This window comes from Tamandua tetradactyla, chromosome 13 (assembly GCF_023851605.1).
Source record: "Tamandua tetradactyla isolate mTamTet1 chromosome 13, mTamTet1.pri, whole genome shotgun sequence".
Classification (NCBI taxonomy): domain Eukaryota; kingdom Metazoa; phylum Chordata; class Mammalia; order Pilosa; family Myrmecophagidae; genus Tamandua; species Tamandua tetradactyla.
In genome coordinates, this window is record NC_135339.1 from 84,856,219 (window position 1) to 84,873,061 (window position 16,843).

Sequence of the window (16,843 nt, forward strand, 5' to 3'; positions counted from 1 at the left end):
ACACGTGTTGCATCTGTTAAAAGAAAATCCAACAATAATATTTTGTTATTTTAAGGTAAGAGAGGACTCCAGGGCCACCCCAGGTACACAGGCTCTGCCCCCTGACAGTGTGGTCTCTGCAGCAGTGCGGGGGCCACTCTCTGCCTAGGCTGCACCCCAGAGTCTGGGGAGGGTGGCCCTGACCTGGGCTCTGATTTCCTCTGCTCCTTGCCACTCTCATTCTTATCTCACCAGTTTCCCTCCCTGTGCACACCCCTTCCCTGCCCTCCTCCCCATAGGAGCTAGGGTGAAAGGTGAGCAACAGTGAAATTATTTTGACCCCACTTCAAATCCTGACTTCAACAGTGGCTGCAACTGCTGCTACTTCTAAACCCCCCAAATGGAGTGAGCATCAGCTACTTCCCCAGCCAGATGGTAGATGCTAGGGCCAGCTGTGAGCTACCGCACAATTCCTTCCCGTTCATCTCCCCAGTCCCACACCCAAACACACAAACCCAGAGACATTGCTCTGAACACAAGTATACCGTTGCAGGCTACTTTCTGCTGGGCGTTAACAATCAGAGATAGCTCCTAACACACACACACACACACACACACACAGATGCAATTGCAAATGAGGACAAGGCAGCTGGGTGCAACACTGGAACCAGGACGTGTGCAGAAGCAGACACACACATGTACGCACACACACATGCACGGTGCCCATTCATTCACATACAGAGGCAGAGGGTAGTTAGGGACTGCACATCTGATTCAAGAGCCATTTGCTGGGCACTTTCTAAGGGCCCCGCTTAGTTACTGGGCTCTGATGGGACACAGAGGCAGTAACCTGCTCCCAGCACAGGCCACAGTAGCCAACGACCCTGCAAAACAAATCTGGGGCTCTGAAGACAAGGAAAGGCTCAAATGCAGAGGTGCCTCTAGTTTGTAGAGTGCTCCAGTTTCTAAAGCACAGTCACAGGAAGGCAGGGCTGCTATGCTTTCTGCTTTACTTCATGACTCAGGGGCTGCCGCGGTGAGGGCTCTGCCAGCGGTGTCCTCAGGAGCTGCCCTGCCAGCGCGCGGGGCAGGGCTCAGACTCTGGCGCCAGCCGGGTTTGCTTGTCTGCGCCTTGGCTTCTCCCGAGGGCGCCCTTTCTCCACGGAGCCCCAGCGGCCAGCTGCTGCCCTTGACCCTAGGGTCCCGTTACCCCGGGGTGGGGTTGCTGTGCGCCGCGTGCCTGCCGCCGCCTCCACTTCCCCGGCCCCGCGGTTCGGGCCTCCGGCTTAGCAGGCTGAGGACTCTGCGGGCTTCCCCCGAAAGTGCCTGACCTTGTCCCTGACTGTTGGGCCATTCTCTGTACCCACAGCGGGCAGATTAAAACTCATCCATCAACAAAATAAATTAGGCATCGCTTTTAATAATGCAAAACACTCCAACTTTTATTTAAACATTTTTGTTAAAACACCAAAAAAGCTAGAAACAGCACCCAGAGAGCCAGAGCCAGGGTGGTCTGAGGACCTTCTAGTCCGAGCTCGGCCTTTTACAGGTGCAGCTTGAGGCCGTCTCACTGAAGCGCTTGCAGAGGCCCTCCCAGCCTCTCCACGTCAAGCGGAGACAGCGGGGCAGCGCTTCCCGGGGAGCGAGGCTGGACAGACCCTGCGAGGTGCTTGCCCAGGGCCTGAAGGAGCGCGCGTCCCCTCAGCGGGAGCCGCCGGCACAGCCCCGGCCTGTGCTGACCCGGAACCGGAAGTGCTCGGAACAGCCCGAGGTTGCCGTGGTGTCGGCAACGGGCCCCCGAGGAAAGCAAAGGCAAGCTGTCGGGCCAAAGCCCCTGGGCCGAAAAGAAAAGGGTGAGCCCTATACGGCATGAGAGCCTTCGGGTCCAGCCGCAGAAGGTGACCGACCGCAGCGCGTCTGTCCTCCAGAGCTGTGGAGCGCACCGCGGAGACCCCTGCCATGACAGCCCCTCCGCCTAGCCAGCGCCCCCTGTAAACGTGAGCCCGGTGCACACTGCGGCTTCAGAGCGCTAAGTCTGGCCGGTACGTTGAATCCGTTTTAGAGACAAAGAAGGACATTCTCCGTCACAAGGGCTGTCTGGACTTGGCTCCATCTGGTCAGCCTGGCAGGGCAGGGCTTCAGGGCCTCAGGGCTGCCCTTGGCCATGGAAAGCAGGAAGGGCCTGGGGGCCAGGGGCCATCGCGAGGGCCTCCCACCCACTCAGAGCCGCTTGGGAACTGACTCTCAGAGCCCACAGAAGGGCAGCCCGGTGTGATGAGAGAGTAGAGATTCCCGGCCATTGGGATTCTGGATTTCAAGATCAGCTACAAAGGCTTTGGGCATTGAGTCAAAGATGGGGTCTTCAGGACCTCAGTCCACACCCTCAGCCTCCCTCTCCGGCTAGTGTACTGCCCAGGTGCACAGAAAGTCTTCGCCCAAGTGTGCTTAATTCCGAACCTGCAAGGTCTACTTTAGAAGGTAGCATTTCTCTCTTCTCAGATTCCCTTAAGCCATGTTGAGAGTTTGAAGGTTTATACAGAAAGGCAAGGGGAAGCTGGTGAAGTGCTTTAAGAAGGGGAGTCAAAAGACTTTTTTTGGAAATAGATTGAAGAAGAATGTTATGTTTGAACTGTGGGGTGGGAGAAACCTTATACAAGATAGAAATCCAGCCATTAAAAAAACTATTTCATATACAAGTTTTGTTTTTTTTTTAGGTTTTTCTCTTCTATTTATTTATTTTTTTATTAATTAACGGAGAGAAGAAATTAACCCAACATTTAGAAATCATACCATTCTACATATGCAATCAGTAATTCTTAACATCATCACATAGATGCATGATCATCGTTTCTTAGTACATTTGCATTGGTTTAGAAGAACTAGCAACACAACAGAAAAAGATATAGAATGTTAATATAGAGAAAAAAAATAAAAGCAATGAAAAAAAAAACAACCAGACAGACAAAAACAAACAAAAAACAAAACAACAACAACAGAAAAACCTATAGCTCAGATGCAGCTTCATTCAGTGTTTTAACATGATTACTTTACAATTAGGTATTATTGTGTTGTCCATTTTAGAGTTTTTGTATCTAGTCCTGCTGCACAGTCTGTATCCCTTCAGCTCCAGTTACCCATTATCTTACCCTGTTTCTAACTCCTGCTGGACTCTGTTACCAATGACATATTCCAAGTTTATTCTCGAATGTCGGTTCACATCAGTGGGACCATACAGTATTTGTCTTTTAGTTTTTGGCTAGACTCACTCAGCATAATGTTCTCTAGGTCCATCCATGTTATTACATGCTTCATAAGTTTATCCTGCCTTAAAGCTGCATAATATTCCATCGTAAGTATATACCACAGTTTGTTTAGCCACTCGTCTGTTAATGGACATTTTGGCTGTTTCCATCTCTTTGCAATTGTAAATAACGCTGCTATAAACATTAGCATGCAGATGTCTGTTTGTGTCTTTGCCCTGAAGTCCTTTGAGTAGATTCCCAGCAATGGTATTGCTGGGTCGTATGGCAATTCTATATTCAGCTTTTTGAGGAACCGTCAAACTGCCTTCCACAGTGGTTGCACCATTTGACATTCCCACCAACAGTGGATAAGTGTGCCTCTTTCTCCGCATCCTCTCCAGCACTTGTCATTTTCTGTTTTGTTGATAATGGCCATTCTGGTGGGTGTGAGATGATATCTCATTGTGGTTTTGATTTGCATTTCTCTAATGGCCAGGGATATTGAGCATCTCTTCATGTGCCTTTTGGCCATTTGTATTTCCTCTTCTAATAGTTGTCTGTTCAAGTCTTTTTCCCATTTTGTAATTGGGTTGGCTGTCTTTTTGTTGTTGAGTTGAACAATCTCTTTATAAATTCTGGATACTAGAGCTTTATCTGATATGTCATTTCCAAATATTGTCTCCCATTGTGTAGGCTGTCTTTCTACTTTCTTGATGAAGTTCTTTGATGCACAAAAGTGTTTAATTTTGAGGAGCTCCCATTTATTTATTTCCTTCTTCAGTGCTCTTGCTTTAGGTTTAAGGTCCATAAAACCGCCTCCATTGTAAGTTTCATAAGGTATCTCCCAACATTTTCCTCTAACTGTTTTATGGTCTTAGACCTAATGTTTAGATCTTTAATCCATTTTGATTTAACTTTTGTTTAGGGTGTGAGATATGGGTCCTCTTTCATTCTTTTGCATATGGATATCCAGTTCTCTAGGCACCATTTATTGAAGAGACTGTTCTGTCCCAGGTGAGTTGGCTTGACTGCCTTATCAAAGATCAAATGTCCATAGATGAGAGGGTCTATATCTGAGCACTCTATTCGATTCCATTGGTCGATATATCTATCTTTATGCCAATACCATGCTGTTTTGACCACTGTGGCTTCATAATATGCCTTAAAGTCAGGCAGCGCGAGACCTCCAGCTTTGTTTTTTTTCCTCAAGATGTTTTTAGCAATTCGGGGCACCCTGCCCTTCCAGATAAATTTGCTTATTGGTTTTTCTATTTCTGAAAAATAAGTTGTTGGGATTTTTATTGGTGTTGCATTGAATCTGTATATCAATTTAGGTAGGATTGACATCTTAACTATATTTAGTCTTCCAATCCATGAACACGGTATGCCCTTCCATCTATTTAGGTCTTCTGTGATTTCTTTTAGCAGTTTTTTGTAGTTTTCTTTATATAGGTTTTTTGTCTCTTTAGTTAAATTTATTCCTAGGTATTTTATTCTTTTAGTTGCGATTGTAAATGGGATTCGTTTCTTGATTTCCCCCTCAGCTTGTTCATTGCTAGTGTATAGAAATGCTACAGATTTTTGAATGTTGATCTTGTAACCTGCTACTTTGCTGTACTCATTTATTAGCTCTAGTAGTTTTGTTGTGGATTTTTCTGGGTTTTCGACGTATAGTATCATATCGTCTGCAAACAGTGATAGTTTTACTTCTCCTTTCCAATTTTGATGCCTTGTATTTCTTTTTCTTGTCTAATTGCTCTGGCTAGAACCTCCAACACGATGTTGAATAATAGTGGTGATAGCGGACATCCTTGTCTTGTTCCTGTCTTAGGGGGAAAGTTTTCAGTTTTTCCCCATGGAGGATGATATTAGCTGTGGGTTTTTCATATATTCCCTCTATCATTTTAAGGAAGTTCCCTTGTATTCCTATCTTTTGAAGTGTTTTCAACAGGAAAGGATGTTGAATCTTGTCAAATGCCTTCTCTGCATCAATTGAGATGATCATGTGATTTTTCTGCTTTGATTTGTTGATATGGTGTATTACATTAATTGATTTTCTTCTGTTGAACCGCCCTTGCATACCTGGGATGAATCCTACTTGGTCATGATGTATAATTCTTTTAATGTGTTGTTGGATACGATTTGCTAGAATTTTATTGAGGATTTTTGCATCTATATTCATTAGAGAGATTGGTCTGTAGTTTTCTTTTTTTGTGATATCTTTGCCTGGTTTTGGTATGAGGGTGATGTTGGCTTCATAGAATGAATTAGGTAGTTTTCCCTCCACTTCAATTTTTTTGAAGAGTTTGAGGAGAGTTGGTACTAATTCTTTCTGGAATGTTTGATAGAATTCACATGTGAAGCCGTCTGGTCCTGGACTTTTCTTTTTAGGAAGCTTTTGAACGACTAATTCAATTTCTTTACTTGTGATTGGTTTGTTGAGGTCATCTATGTCTTCTTGAGTCAAAGTTGGTTGCTCATGTCTTTCCAGGAACCCGTCCATTTCCTCTAAATTGTTGTATTTATTAGCGTAAAGTTGTTCATAGTATCCTGTTATTACCTCCTTTATTTCTGTGAGGTCAGTGGTTATGTCTCCTCTTCCATTTCTGATCTTATTTATTTGCATCCTCTCTCTTCTTCTTTTTTTTTTTTTTTTTTTTTTTTATTAACGGAAAGAAAAAAAAGAAATTAACACAACATTTAGAAATCATACCATTCTACATATGCACTCAGTAATTCTTAACATCATCACATAGATGCATGATCATTGTTTCTTAGTACATTTGCATCAGTTTAGAGGAACTAGCAACACAACAGAAAAAGCTATAAAATGTTAATATAAAGAAAAGAAATAAAAGTAGTAGTAATAGTAAAAAACAACAACAACAAACAAACCAACAAGCAAACGAAAACAAAAAAAAACCCTATAGCTCAGATGCAGCTTCATTCAGTATTTTAACATGATTACTTTACAATTAGGTATTATTGTGCTGTCCATTTTTGAGTTTTTGTATCTAGTCCTGTTGCACAATCTGTATCCCTTCAGCTTCAATTACCCATTGTCTTACCCTGTTTCTAACTCCTGCTGAACTCTGTTACCAATGACATATTTCAAGTTTATTCTCGAATGTCCGTTCACAACAGTGGGACCATACAGTATTTGTCCTTTAGTTTTTGGCTGGATTCGCTCAGCATAATATTCTCTAGGTCCATCCATGTTATTACATGGTTCACAAGTTTATCTTGTCTTAAAGCTGCATAATATTCCATCGTATGTATATACCACAGTTTGTTTAGCCACTCTTCTGTTGATGGAGATTTTGGCTGTTTCCATCTCTTTGCAATTGTAAATAACGCTGCTATAAACATTGGTGTGCAAATGTCCGTTTGTGTCTTTGCCCTTAAGTCCTTTGAGTAGATACCTAGCAATGGTATTGCTGGGTCGTATGGCAATTCTATATTCAGCTTTTTGAGGAACCGCCAAACTGCCTTCCACAGTGGTTGCACCCTTTGACATTCCCACCAACAGTGAATAAGTGTGCCTCTTTCTCCGCATCCTCTCCAGCACTTGTCATTTTCTGTTTTGTTGATAATGGCCATTCTGGTGGGTGTGAGATGATATCTCATTGTGGTTTTGATTTGCATTTCTCTAATGGCCAGGGACATTGAGCATCTCTTCATGTGCCTCTTGGCCATCCGTATTTCTTCTTCTGGTAGGTGTCTGTTTAAGTCTTTTTCCCATTTTGTAATTGGGTTGGCTGTCTTTTTGTTGTTGAGTTGAATAATCTCTTTGTAAATTCTGGATACTAGACCCTTATCTGATATGTCATTTCCAAATATTGTCTCCCATTGTGTAGGCTGTCTTTCTACTTTCTTGATGAAGTTCTCTGATGCACAAAAGTGTTTAATTTTGAGAAGCTCCCATTTATTTATTTCCTTCTTCAGTGTTCTTGCTTTAGGTTTAAGGTCCATAAAACCACCTCCAGTTGTAAGATCCATAAGATATCTCCCAACATTTTCCTCTAACTGTTTTATGGTCTTAGACCTAATGTTTAGATCTTTGATCCATTTTGAGTTAACTTTTGTATAGGGTGTGAGAGATGGGTCTTCTTTCATTCTTTTGCATATGGATATCCAGTTCTCTAGGCACCATTTATTGAAGAGACTGTTCTGTCCCAGGTGAGTTGGCTTGACTGCCTTATCAAAGATCAAATGTCCATAGATGAGAGGGTCTATATCTGAGCACTCTATTCGATTCCATTGGTCGACATATCTATCTTTATGCCAATACCATGCTGTTTTGACCACTGTGGCTTCATAATATGCCTTAAAGTCAGGCAGCGCGAGACCTCCAGCTTCGTTTTTTTTCCTCAAGATGTTTTTAGCAATTCGGGGTACCCTGCCCTTCCAGATAAATTTGCTTATTGGTTTTTCTATTTCTGAAAAATATGTCGTTGGGATTTTGATTGGTATTGCATTGAATCTGTAAATCAATTTAGGTAGGATTGACATCTTAACTATATTTAGTCTTCCAATCCATGAACACGGTACGCCCTTCCATCTATTTAGGTCTTCTGTGATTTCTTTTAACAGTTTTTTGTAGTTTTCTTTATATAGGTTTTTTGTCTCTTTGGTTAAATTTATTCCTAGGTATTTTATTCTTTTAGTTGCGATTGTAAATGGGATTCGTTTCTTGATTTCTACCTCAGCTTGTTCATTACTAGTGTATAGAAAAGCTACAGATTTTTGAATGTTGATCTTGTAGCCTGCTACTTTGCTGTACTCATTTATTAGCTCTAGTAATTTTGTTGTGGATTTTTCTGGGTTTTCTACATATAGTATCATATCGTCTGCAAACAGTGATAGTTTTACTTCTTCCTTTCCAATTTTGATGCCTTGTATTTCTTTTTCTTGCCTAATTGCTCTGGCTAGAACTTCCAACACAATGTTGAATAATAGTGGTGATAGTGGACATCCTTGTCTTGTTCCTGATCTTAGGGGGAAAGTTTTCAATTTTTCCCCATTGAGGATGATATTAGCTGTGGGTTTTTCATATAGTCCCTCTATCATTTTAAGGAAGTTCCCTTGTATTCCTATCTTTTGAAGTGTTTTCAGCAGGAAAGGATGTTGAATCTTGTCAAATGCCTTCTCTGCATCAATTGAGATGATCATGTGATTTTTCTGCTTTGATTTGTTGATATGGTGTATTACATTAATTGATTTTCTTATGTTGAACCATCCTTGCATACCTGGGATGAATCCTACTTGGTCATGATGTATAATTCTTTTAATGTGTTGTTGGATACGATTTGCTAGAATTTTATTGAGGATTTTTGCATCTGTATTCATTAGAGAGATTGGTCTGTAGTTTTCTTTTTTTGTAATATCTTTGCCTGGTTTTGGTATGAGGGTGATGTTGGCTTCATAGAATGAATTAGGTAGTTTTCCCTCCACTTCGATTATGTTGAAGAGTTTGAGGAGAGTAGGTACTAATTCTTTCTGGAATGTTTGATAGAATTCACATGTGAAGCCGTCTGGTCCTGGACTTTTCTTTTTAGGGAGGTTTTGAATAACTAATTCAATCTCTTTACTTGTGATTGGTTTGTTGAGGTCGTCTATTTCTTCTTGAGTCAAAGTTGGTTGTTCCTGTCTTTCCAGGAACCTGTCCATTTCTTCTAAATTGTTGTATTTATTAGCGTAAAGTTGTTCATAGTATCCTGTTATTACCTCCTTTATTTCTGTGAGGTCAGTAGTTATGTCTCCTCTTTCATTTCTAATCTTATTTATTTGCATCCTCTCTCTTCTTCTTTTTGTCAATCTTGCTAAGGGCCCATCAATCTTGTTGATTTTCTCATAGAACCAACTTCTGGTCTTATTGATTTTCTCTATTGTTTTCATGTTTTCAATTTCATTTATTTCTGCTCTGATCTTTGTTATTTCTTTCCTTTTGCTTGCTTTGGGATTAGTTTGCTGTTCTTTCTCCAGTTCTTCCAAGTGGACAGTTAATTCCTGCATTTTTGCCTTTTCTTCTTTTCTGATATAGGCATTTAGGGCAATAAATTTCCCTCTTAGCACTGCCTTTGCTGCATCCCATAAGTTTTGATATGTTGTGTTTTCATTTTCATTCGCCTCGAGGTATTTGCTAATTTCTCTTGCAATTTCTTCTTTGACCCACTCGTTGTTTAAGAGTGTGTTGTTGAGCCTCCATGTATTTGTGAATTTTCTGGCACTCCGCCTATTATTGATTTCCAACTTCATTCCTTTATGATCCGAGAAAGTGTTGTGTATGATTTCAATCTTTTTAAATTTGTTAAGACTTGCTTTGTGACCCAGCATATGGTCTATCTTTGAGAATGATCCATGAGCACTTGAGAAAAAGGTGTATCCTGCTGTTGTGGGATGTAATGTCCTATAAATGTCTGTTAAGTCTAGCTCATTTATAGTAATATTCAGATTCTCTATTTCTTTATTGATCCTCTGTCTAGATGTTCTGTCCATTGATGAGAGTGGTGAATTGAAGTCTCCAACTATTATGGTATATGTGTCTATTTCCCTTTTCAGTGTTTGCAGTGTATTCCTTACGTATTTTGGGGCATTCTGGTTCGGTGCGTAAATATTTATGATTGTTATGTCTTCTTGTTGAATTGTTCCTTTTATTAGTAGATAGTGTCCTTCTTTGTCTCTTTTAACTGTTTTACATTTGAAGTCTAATTTGTTGGATATTAGTATAGCCACTCCTGCTCTTTTCTGGTTGTTATTTGCATGAAATATCTTTTCCCAACCTTTCACTTTCAACCTATGTTTATCTTTGGGTCTAAGATGTGTTTCCTGTAGACAGCATATAGAAGGATCCTGTTTTTTAAACCATTCTGCCAATCTGTGTCTTTTGATTGGGGAATTCGGTCCATTAACATTTAGTGTTATTACTGTTTGGATAATATTTTCCTCTAACATTTTGCCTTTTGTATTATGTATATCATATCTGACTTTCCTTCTTTGTACACTCTTCTCCATACCTCTCTCTTCTGTCTTTTCGTATCTGACTCTAGTGCTCCCTTTAGTATTTCTTGCAGAGCTGGTCTCTTGGTCACAAATTCTCTCAGTGACTTTTTGTCTATAAATGTTTTAATTTCTCCCTCATTTTTGAAGGACAATTTTGCTGGATATAGGAGTCTTGGTTGGCAGTTTTTCTCTTTTAATAAATTAAATATATCATCTCACTGTCTTCTAGCCTCCATGGTTTCTGCTGAGAAATCTACACATAGTCTTATTGGGTTTCCCTTGTATGTGATGGATTGTTTTTCTCTCGCTGCTTTCAATATCCTCTCTTTCTCTTTGACCTCTGACATTCTAACTAGTAAGTGTCTTGGAGAACGCCTATTTGGGTCTAATCTCTTTGGGGTGCGCTGCACTTCTTGGATCTGTAATTTTAGGTCTTTCATAAGAGTTGGGAAGTTTTCAGTGATAATTTCTTCCATTAGTTTTTCTCCTCCTTTTCCCTTCTCTTCTCCTTCTGGGACACCCACAGCACATATATTTGTGTGGTTCATATTGTCCTTGAGTTCCCTGATACCTTGTTCAAATTTTTCCATTCTTTTCCCGATAGTTTCTGTTTCTTTTTGGAATTCAGATGTTCCATCCTCCAAATCACTAATTCTATCTTCTGTCTTTTTAAATCTATCATTGTAGGTATCCATTGTTTTTTCCATCTTTTCTACTTTATCCTTCACTTCATAAGCTCTGTGATTTGATTTTTCAGTTTTTCTATTTCTTCTTTTTGTTCAGCCCATGTCTTCTTCATGTCCTCCCTCAATTTATCGATTTCGTTTTTGAAGAGGTTTTCCATTTCTGTTCGTATATTCAGCATTAGTTGTCTCAGCTCCTGTATCTCATTTGAACTATTGGTTTGTTCCTTTGACTGGGCCGTATTTTCAATTTTCTGAGCATGATCCGTTATCTTCTGCTGGTGTCTGGGCATTTAGTCAGATTTCCCTGGGTTTTGGATTCAACAGTTTGGAAAATTTTTCTGTGAAATCTCTGTGTTCTGTTTTTCTTATCCTGCCCAGTAGTTGGCGTTCATGGCATACGTTTGTCTGCGGGTCCCACCAGTAAAAGGTGCTGTGGGTCCTTTAACTTTGGAAAACTCTCGCCGTCGGGGAGGTTCGCCAGCCGAAGTGGCTTGGAAGAGTGCCAGCCGGCCCAGGGTCCGAACGCAGGGAGGGTTGCCAGCCGCCGCAGCCCGGGAGAGCGCCCGTCCGAATTTCCTAGTCGGCCCAGGGCGCCAAGCGTGGCGGGAGGGCGCCAGCCACCACGGCCCGCCCGGGAGAGTGCACCGTTCCCGGGGAGTCACGTGTTTGGAAGGCCCCCCCCGTCACCGTTCTCCGCGGCCTGGGGATTTCCGAATCAATTCTCTCAGTTGGTCCGGGGGGCCGCACGTGGTGTGGGTGCCAGCCGCCGCGTCTTGAGGGGACCGCCTGTCCAATTCTCCCAGCCGGCCCGGGAAGGGGGAAGGGAGGAACTCCGGCTTCTTGCCGCCCCGCCCGGTGAAGCCTGCGCCCCTCGGCGATCTCACCGGAGAGGGTTCTCTCAGCCAGTCAGCCGTTCCAGGATGGGGTACGCTGTTTTTTTGATCTCTGTCGTGGCTCTGGGAGCTGTTCTGTATCGTTTCTACTCCCCTAGTAGCTGTTCTGGAGGAGGAACTAAGATCCGCGCATCTTACTAAGCCGCCATCTTCTCCAGAAGTCCATATACAAGTTTTTAAATGAAGGATTGTAAAAAGAAAATCAACGTCATTGACATATTTCCATACCTAATTTGCCAGTTTGTATAATACAAGCAGTCAAAAGACAAATGATACACTGGGGAAAATATTTACAACACATGTAGCAGAAAAAATGTTAGTGTCCCAACTATATAAACAGCTCCTGACACATGCTAAGAAAGTTACAGCAATCCAACAAGAAAACGGGAAAAGTCTATGAGTAGGCAATTAGGAAGTATAAAAGGCTAATAAACACATGAAATTCTACTCAGACTTGCTGGTGATCGATCAGAGTAACAAAATAATAAGCTGACACCACTCACCACTCATCAGATTGGCAAAAATAAATAAAATGATAATACTTAGTTTTGGAGATGGTGTGGGGAAAATCACTTTTCGTGGCATGATTGTGAATTGCTATAATTTTTGGCAAAGTGAGTTGGCATTATCTATTTAACCTAAAGATACATGTCTTCTGACATAATTCTTCTTTGACGAATCTAGTTCATAGAGATAAAAGTAGTGATACACATACACATATATAGTACAAATATAGATCTAGATAACAGATCCATCTATATATAGAAACCTCTGTGTGTGTGTGTGCATGTATTTATTGCAGCATTGTTTTGTGGGAGAAAAATATGGAAAACAACCCGAGTGACCATCAGTGAGAATATTTTAATAAATTATGATGTGCCTACAGTAGGAAATACCATGCAGATATTGTTAAATATTTACTGATGTACATTTGCTCACTAGATATAATGGCCACTAAAAATATAGGCTATTAGGTCAGTCTCTTCCATAATACTTTGAAAAGATCCTTTGGAGAACTTTAAAAATTTAAACTTTACCTCTTTTGTCTTCCAGGTGCTTATCTTTCCCGCTGGGTAATCTCCATCATCATTTATGAAAATGTTAAACCCGGTAAGTCGATCATTTTCACCAGAAGGTCAGGTAGTGCAAAGGGGAAGGAGTGCTTGGCTAGAGTTGACTTGCCAAGCTTCCATGGGGGCTTGGTTCTACACCACTGAGAACCACAAGCTTTTGGCTCCTGGGAAAAGCTTATCCACTGTCTGGAAAACAGAGAGCAGCCCCACATCCGAGCTGTCCTTCATTCATGTCCCACGCTATAGCATGGTTTCATTTAGATTCAGATTCCAGAAACAGTTGTAATCACCCACCATGTCCTAAGCACTACATAAGGACATTTCCCAAATTCTACTTTATTTTATCCTTTAACAACTCTGGAAGCAAGGCATTTTCATCACTACCATCATCATCATCATCACCATTTTCCTTCTCATGATCATTGTCACCATTCCCTTTTACATAGGAAGACAAAAAAGCTTAAAAGGTTAGATGACTTGCCCAAGGCCAAACTAGTGAGTGAAGTAGCAAGATTTGAATTTGAAGCCTCTATCCCAAGACCCATGGTGTCCCCACCACCCTATTGGCACTTGGTGCAGTTTCACTTCAATTGCATCGTGCCTAAAGATCCCTCACTGGTGCTCCTTCCCTCGCTAGTTTTCCTTAAGCCATCAAGTCCAGTTTACATCCACATTGGGTGTTCTGTTTCCTTGAAATTCCCGAAGCCCTGCAACCTCGAGTAGATTTAGAAGTAAAAGTCTCCACCCAAGATCTCAATTTATCATTTCTCCCAAACATAAATTAGGATGAGTACTTAACAGTTTCTCAAAGCATAATCTATCCCTGTTTGAGGATTCTTCAGTGCTACTTTCACAGAAACCATCCTTCTCCCTGATTTTTTGCCTCTGACACCTCCTGTCCTAGGTTCTCAGTTCCAAATTACTTTGTAGCCAAAATACAGTATACCTGTCTTGAAAGGATTCCCTATGAGAGATATTCACCATAATTGGAGAAAAACCAGCATGAAAAATTTCTTTATTTTCTTCCTGCTGTACACAAGTTGGGAAATCTGACCTCTGTGTGAAGTTAAAAGGAGAATTCCTCTCTTTCTCTGTTAACAAGCAGCAGAAATCCCGGCTGGCGCGCCAGATGGTTGGCTCGACCAACCGATGGCGTTTCCCCAGAGATCCTTTCTCCGGAGACCTCCTGGCACTTTCCCAGATGTTCAAGGCTTTGAATGTAGACTTTGAGGAAGTTCTGAAGAACCCAGACAGGTAGGAAGGATTGATGGCCCCGTGGCAGGCTGAGGCCCATTGGGTGCTCTGGGAAGATACCCAAAAGATGGGCCACTGGGAAGAGGGTCGATTTAAGGCACATATGCAAGGAAAGCTCCCTCTAGGACCATCCCTTATGGACGGGCAGGGTCAGCAGTGACTTCTTCCTCCAAGAATGTTTGCTGGTTACGATAAAAGTGTAGCGAGAGACTGACTTTTTTTTCTAGATTTTTCTTTGCGTTGGGAACTTTGGGCCCTAGCAGAGTTATATTATACATTTATCATCTAGGGACCAACTGATTTGCTGATGAGCAAATCAGAAATTCCTGGCTCAGAGTTGAGATACCTCTCACGAATGCCTATCCTAGCACTCAGTACACTTTCCAGTCATGAAAGCTGGACCCTCCCTTCACCCCATGATGATCTGAGCAGCAAGCTAGGGCGACACGTCTCTGTACTGGGTTTCCTCTTGCCCCTCCTGGAATACAGAACTGGACCCCATTGCAGCAGGAACACTTCATTTCCCTGGTTCTTTGTATCTGGCTTGATGTCACTGCCCTCCCTGGCTGGCACATCTGGCTTGTGAGCCTGCAGTCCATCGTACCCAAGAGACTGGGCTGTATCCTTGGGGCCACATCAGAGCTGCTTGGGTGATGTCTACTGAGCAAGTAACCAAATCTTCCCTCCCTACCATGGTGCCCTCTCTCCCCAGCCCAAGCAATGACAATACATATATTGGAATGAATCAAAAGCCATTTGAATTTCGTGTCTAAATTCCCCAGTGATCCCATCCTAAGAAAATTTCATTGTTGACATTGATGGCCTTAAGCAATTTTAAATTTACTTTTTATGTTTGGTTTGGTTAGAGTCCAGAAGAAATCTTAGAGGTTTGCCAAAAGCTATGTTCCTTAGTGCAGGGGGCAAGCTGGGGAAGCAGGAGCTAGAGCTGGGCCTAGGAATATAAGCAAACTGATCCAAAAAACTCATTGAGGTGGGCTGGGCAGCAGGAGCTTAGGTCTCCAGGAGTTGGTTTACAGAATCACTGAGCAAAGCTAGGGACAGCATCCTGGATGGTGGGGTACAAAAACCTGAAGACAAAGACAGTCACTGCTGGGCATCAGGACTATTAAAAGTGTCTATGAAGTAAGGTTGGAATCACTACTCCTCCCTTTACTAGTTCTGTGACCTTTAGACAAGTGGCTTAGACTTACTGAGCCTCAGTTTCTTCATCTGTGAAATGGTAATAACAATACCTTCCTTAAAGATTAAATCAGGCATTATACTGAAAATGCTTGGCACTGTTTCTGGCAAATAAGAACTGCTCAATAAATGGAACTATTATCTCTGTAGCAACAAGTCTAGTCATTGATCCTGGTGAGTTCATTGTTGGGGACCTATCCTCTGCCTGTCCCCCTCACTCTGCCAATCAGTAATCCCATCTTTCAATTGGCCTCTGAGTTCCTGAGCCCCAACACAACTGATACAGGGGAACTTGTCTGGTCAGCGTTTTCTAGGGACAAGCTTTACAGATCTACCTCTCTCCTTTGTGAAGCTGGAAAAGCATGGGTCTGGAGCAGACTGAGACCGTTGGGTGCTCTGGGCAGGCTGACCACTCATGAGTCTGAGGTTAGCTCATCCAGGCCTAGTGTGGCTGGGGCAGCTCGGCTCAGCTCCACAAGGCTCTCCTCCTCCTCCTGGGACCTGGGCCACCTGGCATGATCTTCTCATGGGGAAAACGGGCACTCAGAAGCAACCTGAGTTGCACAGGCACTTTCCAAGCTTTTGGCCACATCATGTACTCTAACATCCCATTGGCCAATGCATGTCACATGGCCAAAGTCAAAGTGAAGTGGCAGGAAGTACACTCCATCCCTTTGTGAAGAGAAATGTCTCAGTTCTCAGGCAAGAGGTGAACACAGGGAGGGGAGAAGAATTAGTTCCATCGAGGCATCACCACTGTGTGAGAGAGGTTGACTTTCCTTAGTGTGTTAGGGTTCTCTAGAGAAGCAGAACCAGCAGGAGAGATCTCTAAATATGAGATTTATCAAGGTGTCTCATGCAACCGTGAGAATTAGGAGAGTCCAGAATCTGTAGGGCAGGTTATGAGGCTGGCGGCTCTGATGAAGGGTCTCTACAAACTCCACAGGAGAGGCTCGCTGGCTGAAAAAGCAGTGAGTTTCTCTTCTTCCTTAAAAACTTTCAGCTGATTGAATTATCTTGTTCTGGGAGACACCTTAGTTGATGGCAGATGTAATCAGCCACAGGTACAGTCAACTGACTGGTGATTTAACAAACCTGCCACGAAATATCCTTACACTTTGCTGCAACAGTCAGGCCAAGCTTGACTGACCAGGCAACTGGGCATAATCATTTGGCCAAGTTGACACCAGAACCTAACCAGCACACTTAGCACAAAATCAAATCTTCTAAATTTTTATTTTTACAAGCACTGCCACTTTCCCCCTTCCCTGTAATCCCTGTAATCTCTAATCTGCTTTCTATTGCTGCAATTTTGCTATTTCTGGTCATCTCTTATAAGCAATATCATACAATCTTGTGCTGCTTATGTACCTTGCTTGTTTCACTGAGCATAATGTTTTCCAGTTCTTCCATGTTGTAACATGTCAAAATTATATCTTCTTTATGTTCAACATAAGGGATTGATCTCATGTGGTTTTGAGAAACAAAATTCTTGGAAAGCATAATAACAGTTT

The 16,843-nt window shown here is 42.2% G+C and overlaps 1 protein-coding gene across 7 annotated transcripts in view; it reads left to right on the forward strand.

Moving 5' to 3' along the window:
* Window positions 1-1,718: 1,718 nt before the first annotated feature.
* BTBD16 (BTB domain containing 16) overlaps window positions 1,719-16,843 on the forward strand; it is a 76,613-nt gene continuing 61,488 nt past the window's right edge. For 2 of the 7 annotated variants that reach the window (XM_077126285.1, XM_077126289.1), the window contains exons 1-3: window positions 1,720-2,021; window positions 12,856-12,912; window positions 13,978-14,129. In XM_077126285.1, coding sequence (XP_076982400.1) covers window positions 12,895-12,912; window positions 13,978-14,129 — 170 coding nt within the window. In that variant the 5' untranslated portion in view covers window positions 1,720-2,021; window positions 12,856-12,894. The other 5 variants (XM_077126287.1, XM_077126290.1, XM_077126291.1 and 2 more) reach the window with 4 other exon arrangements.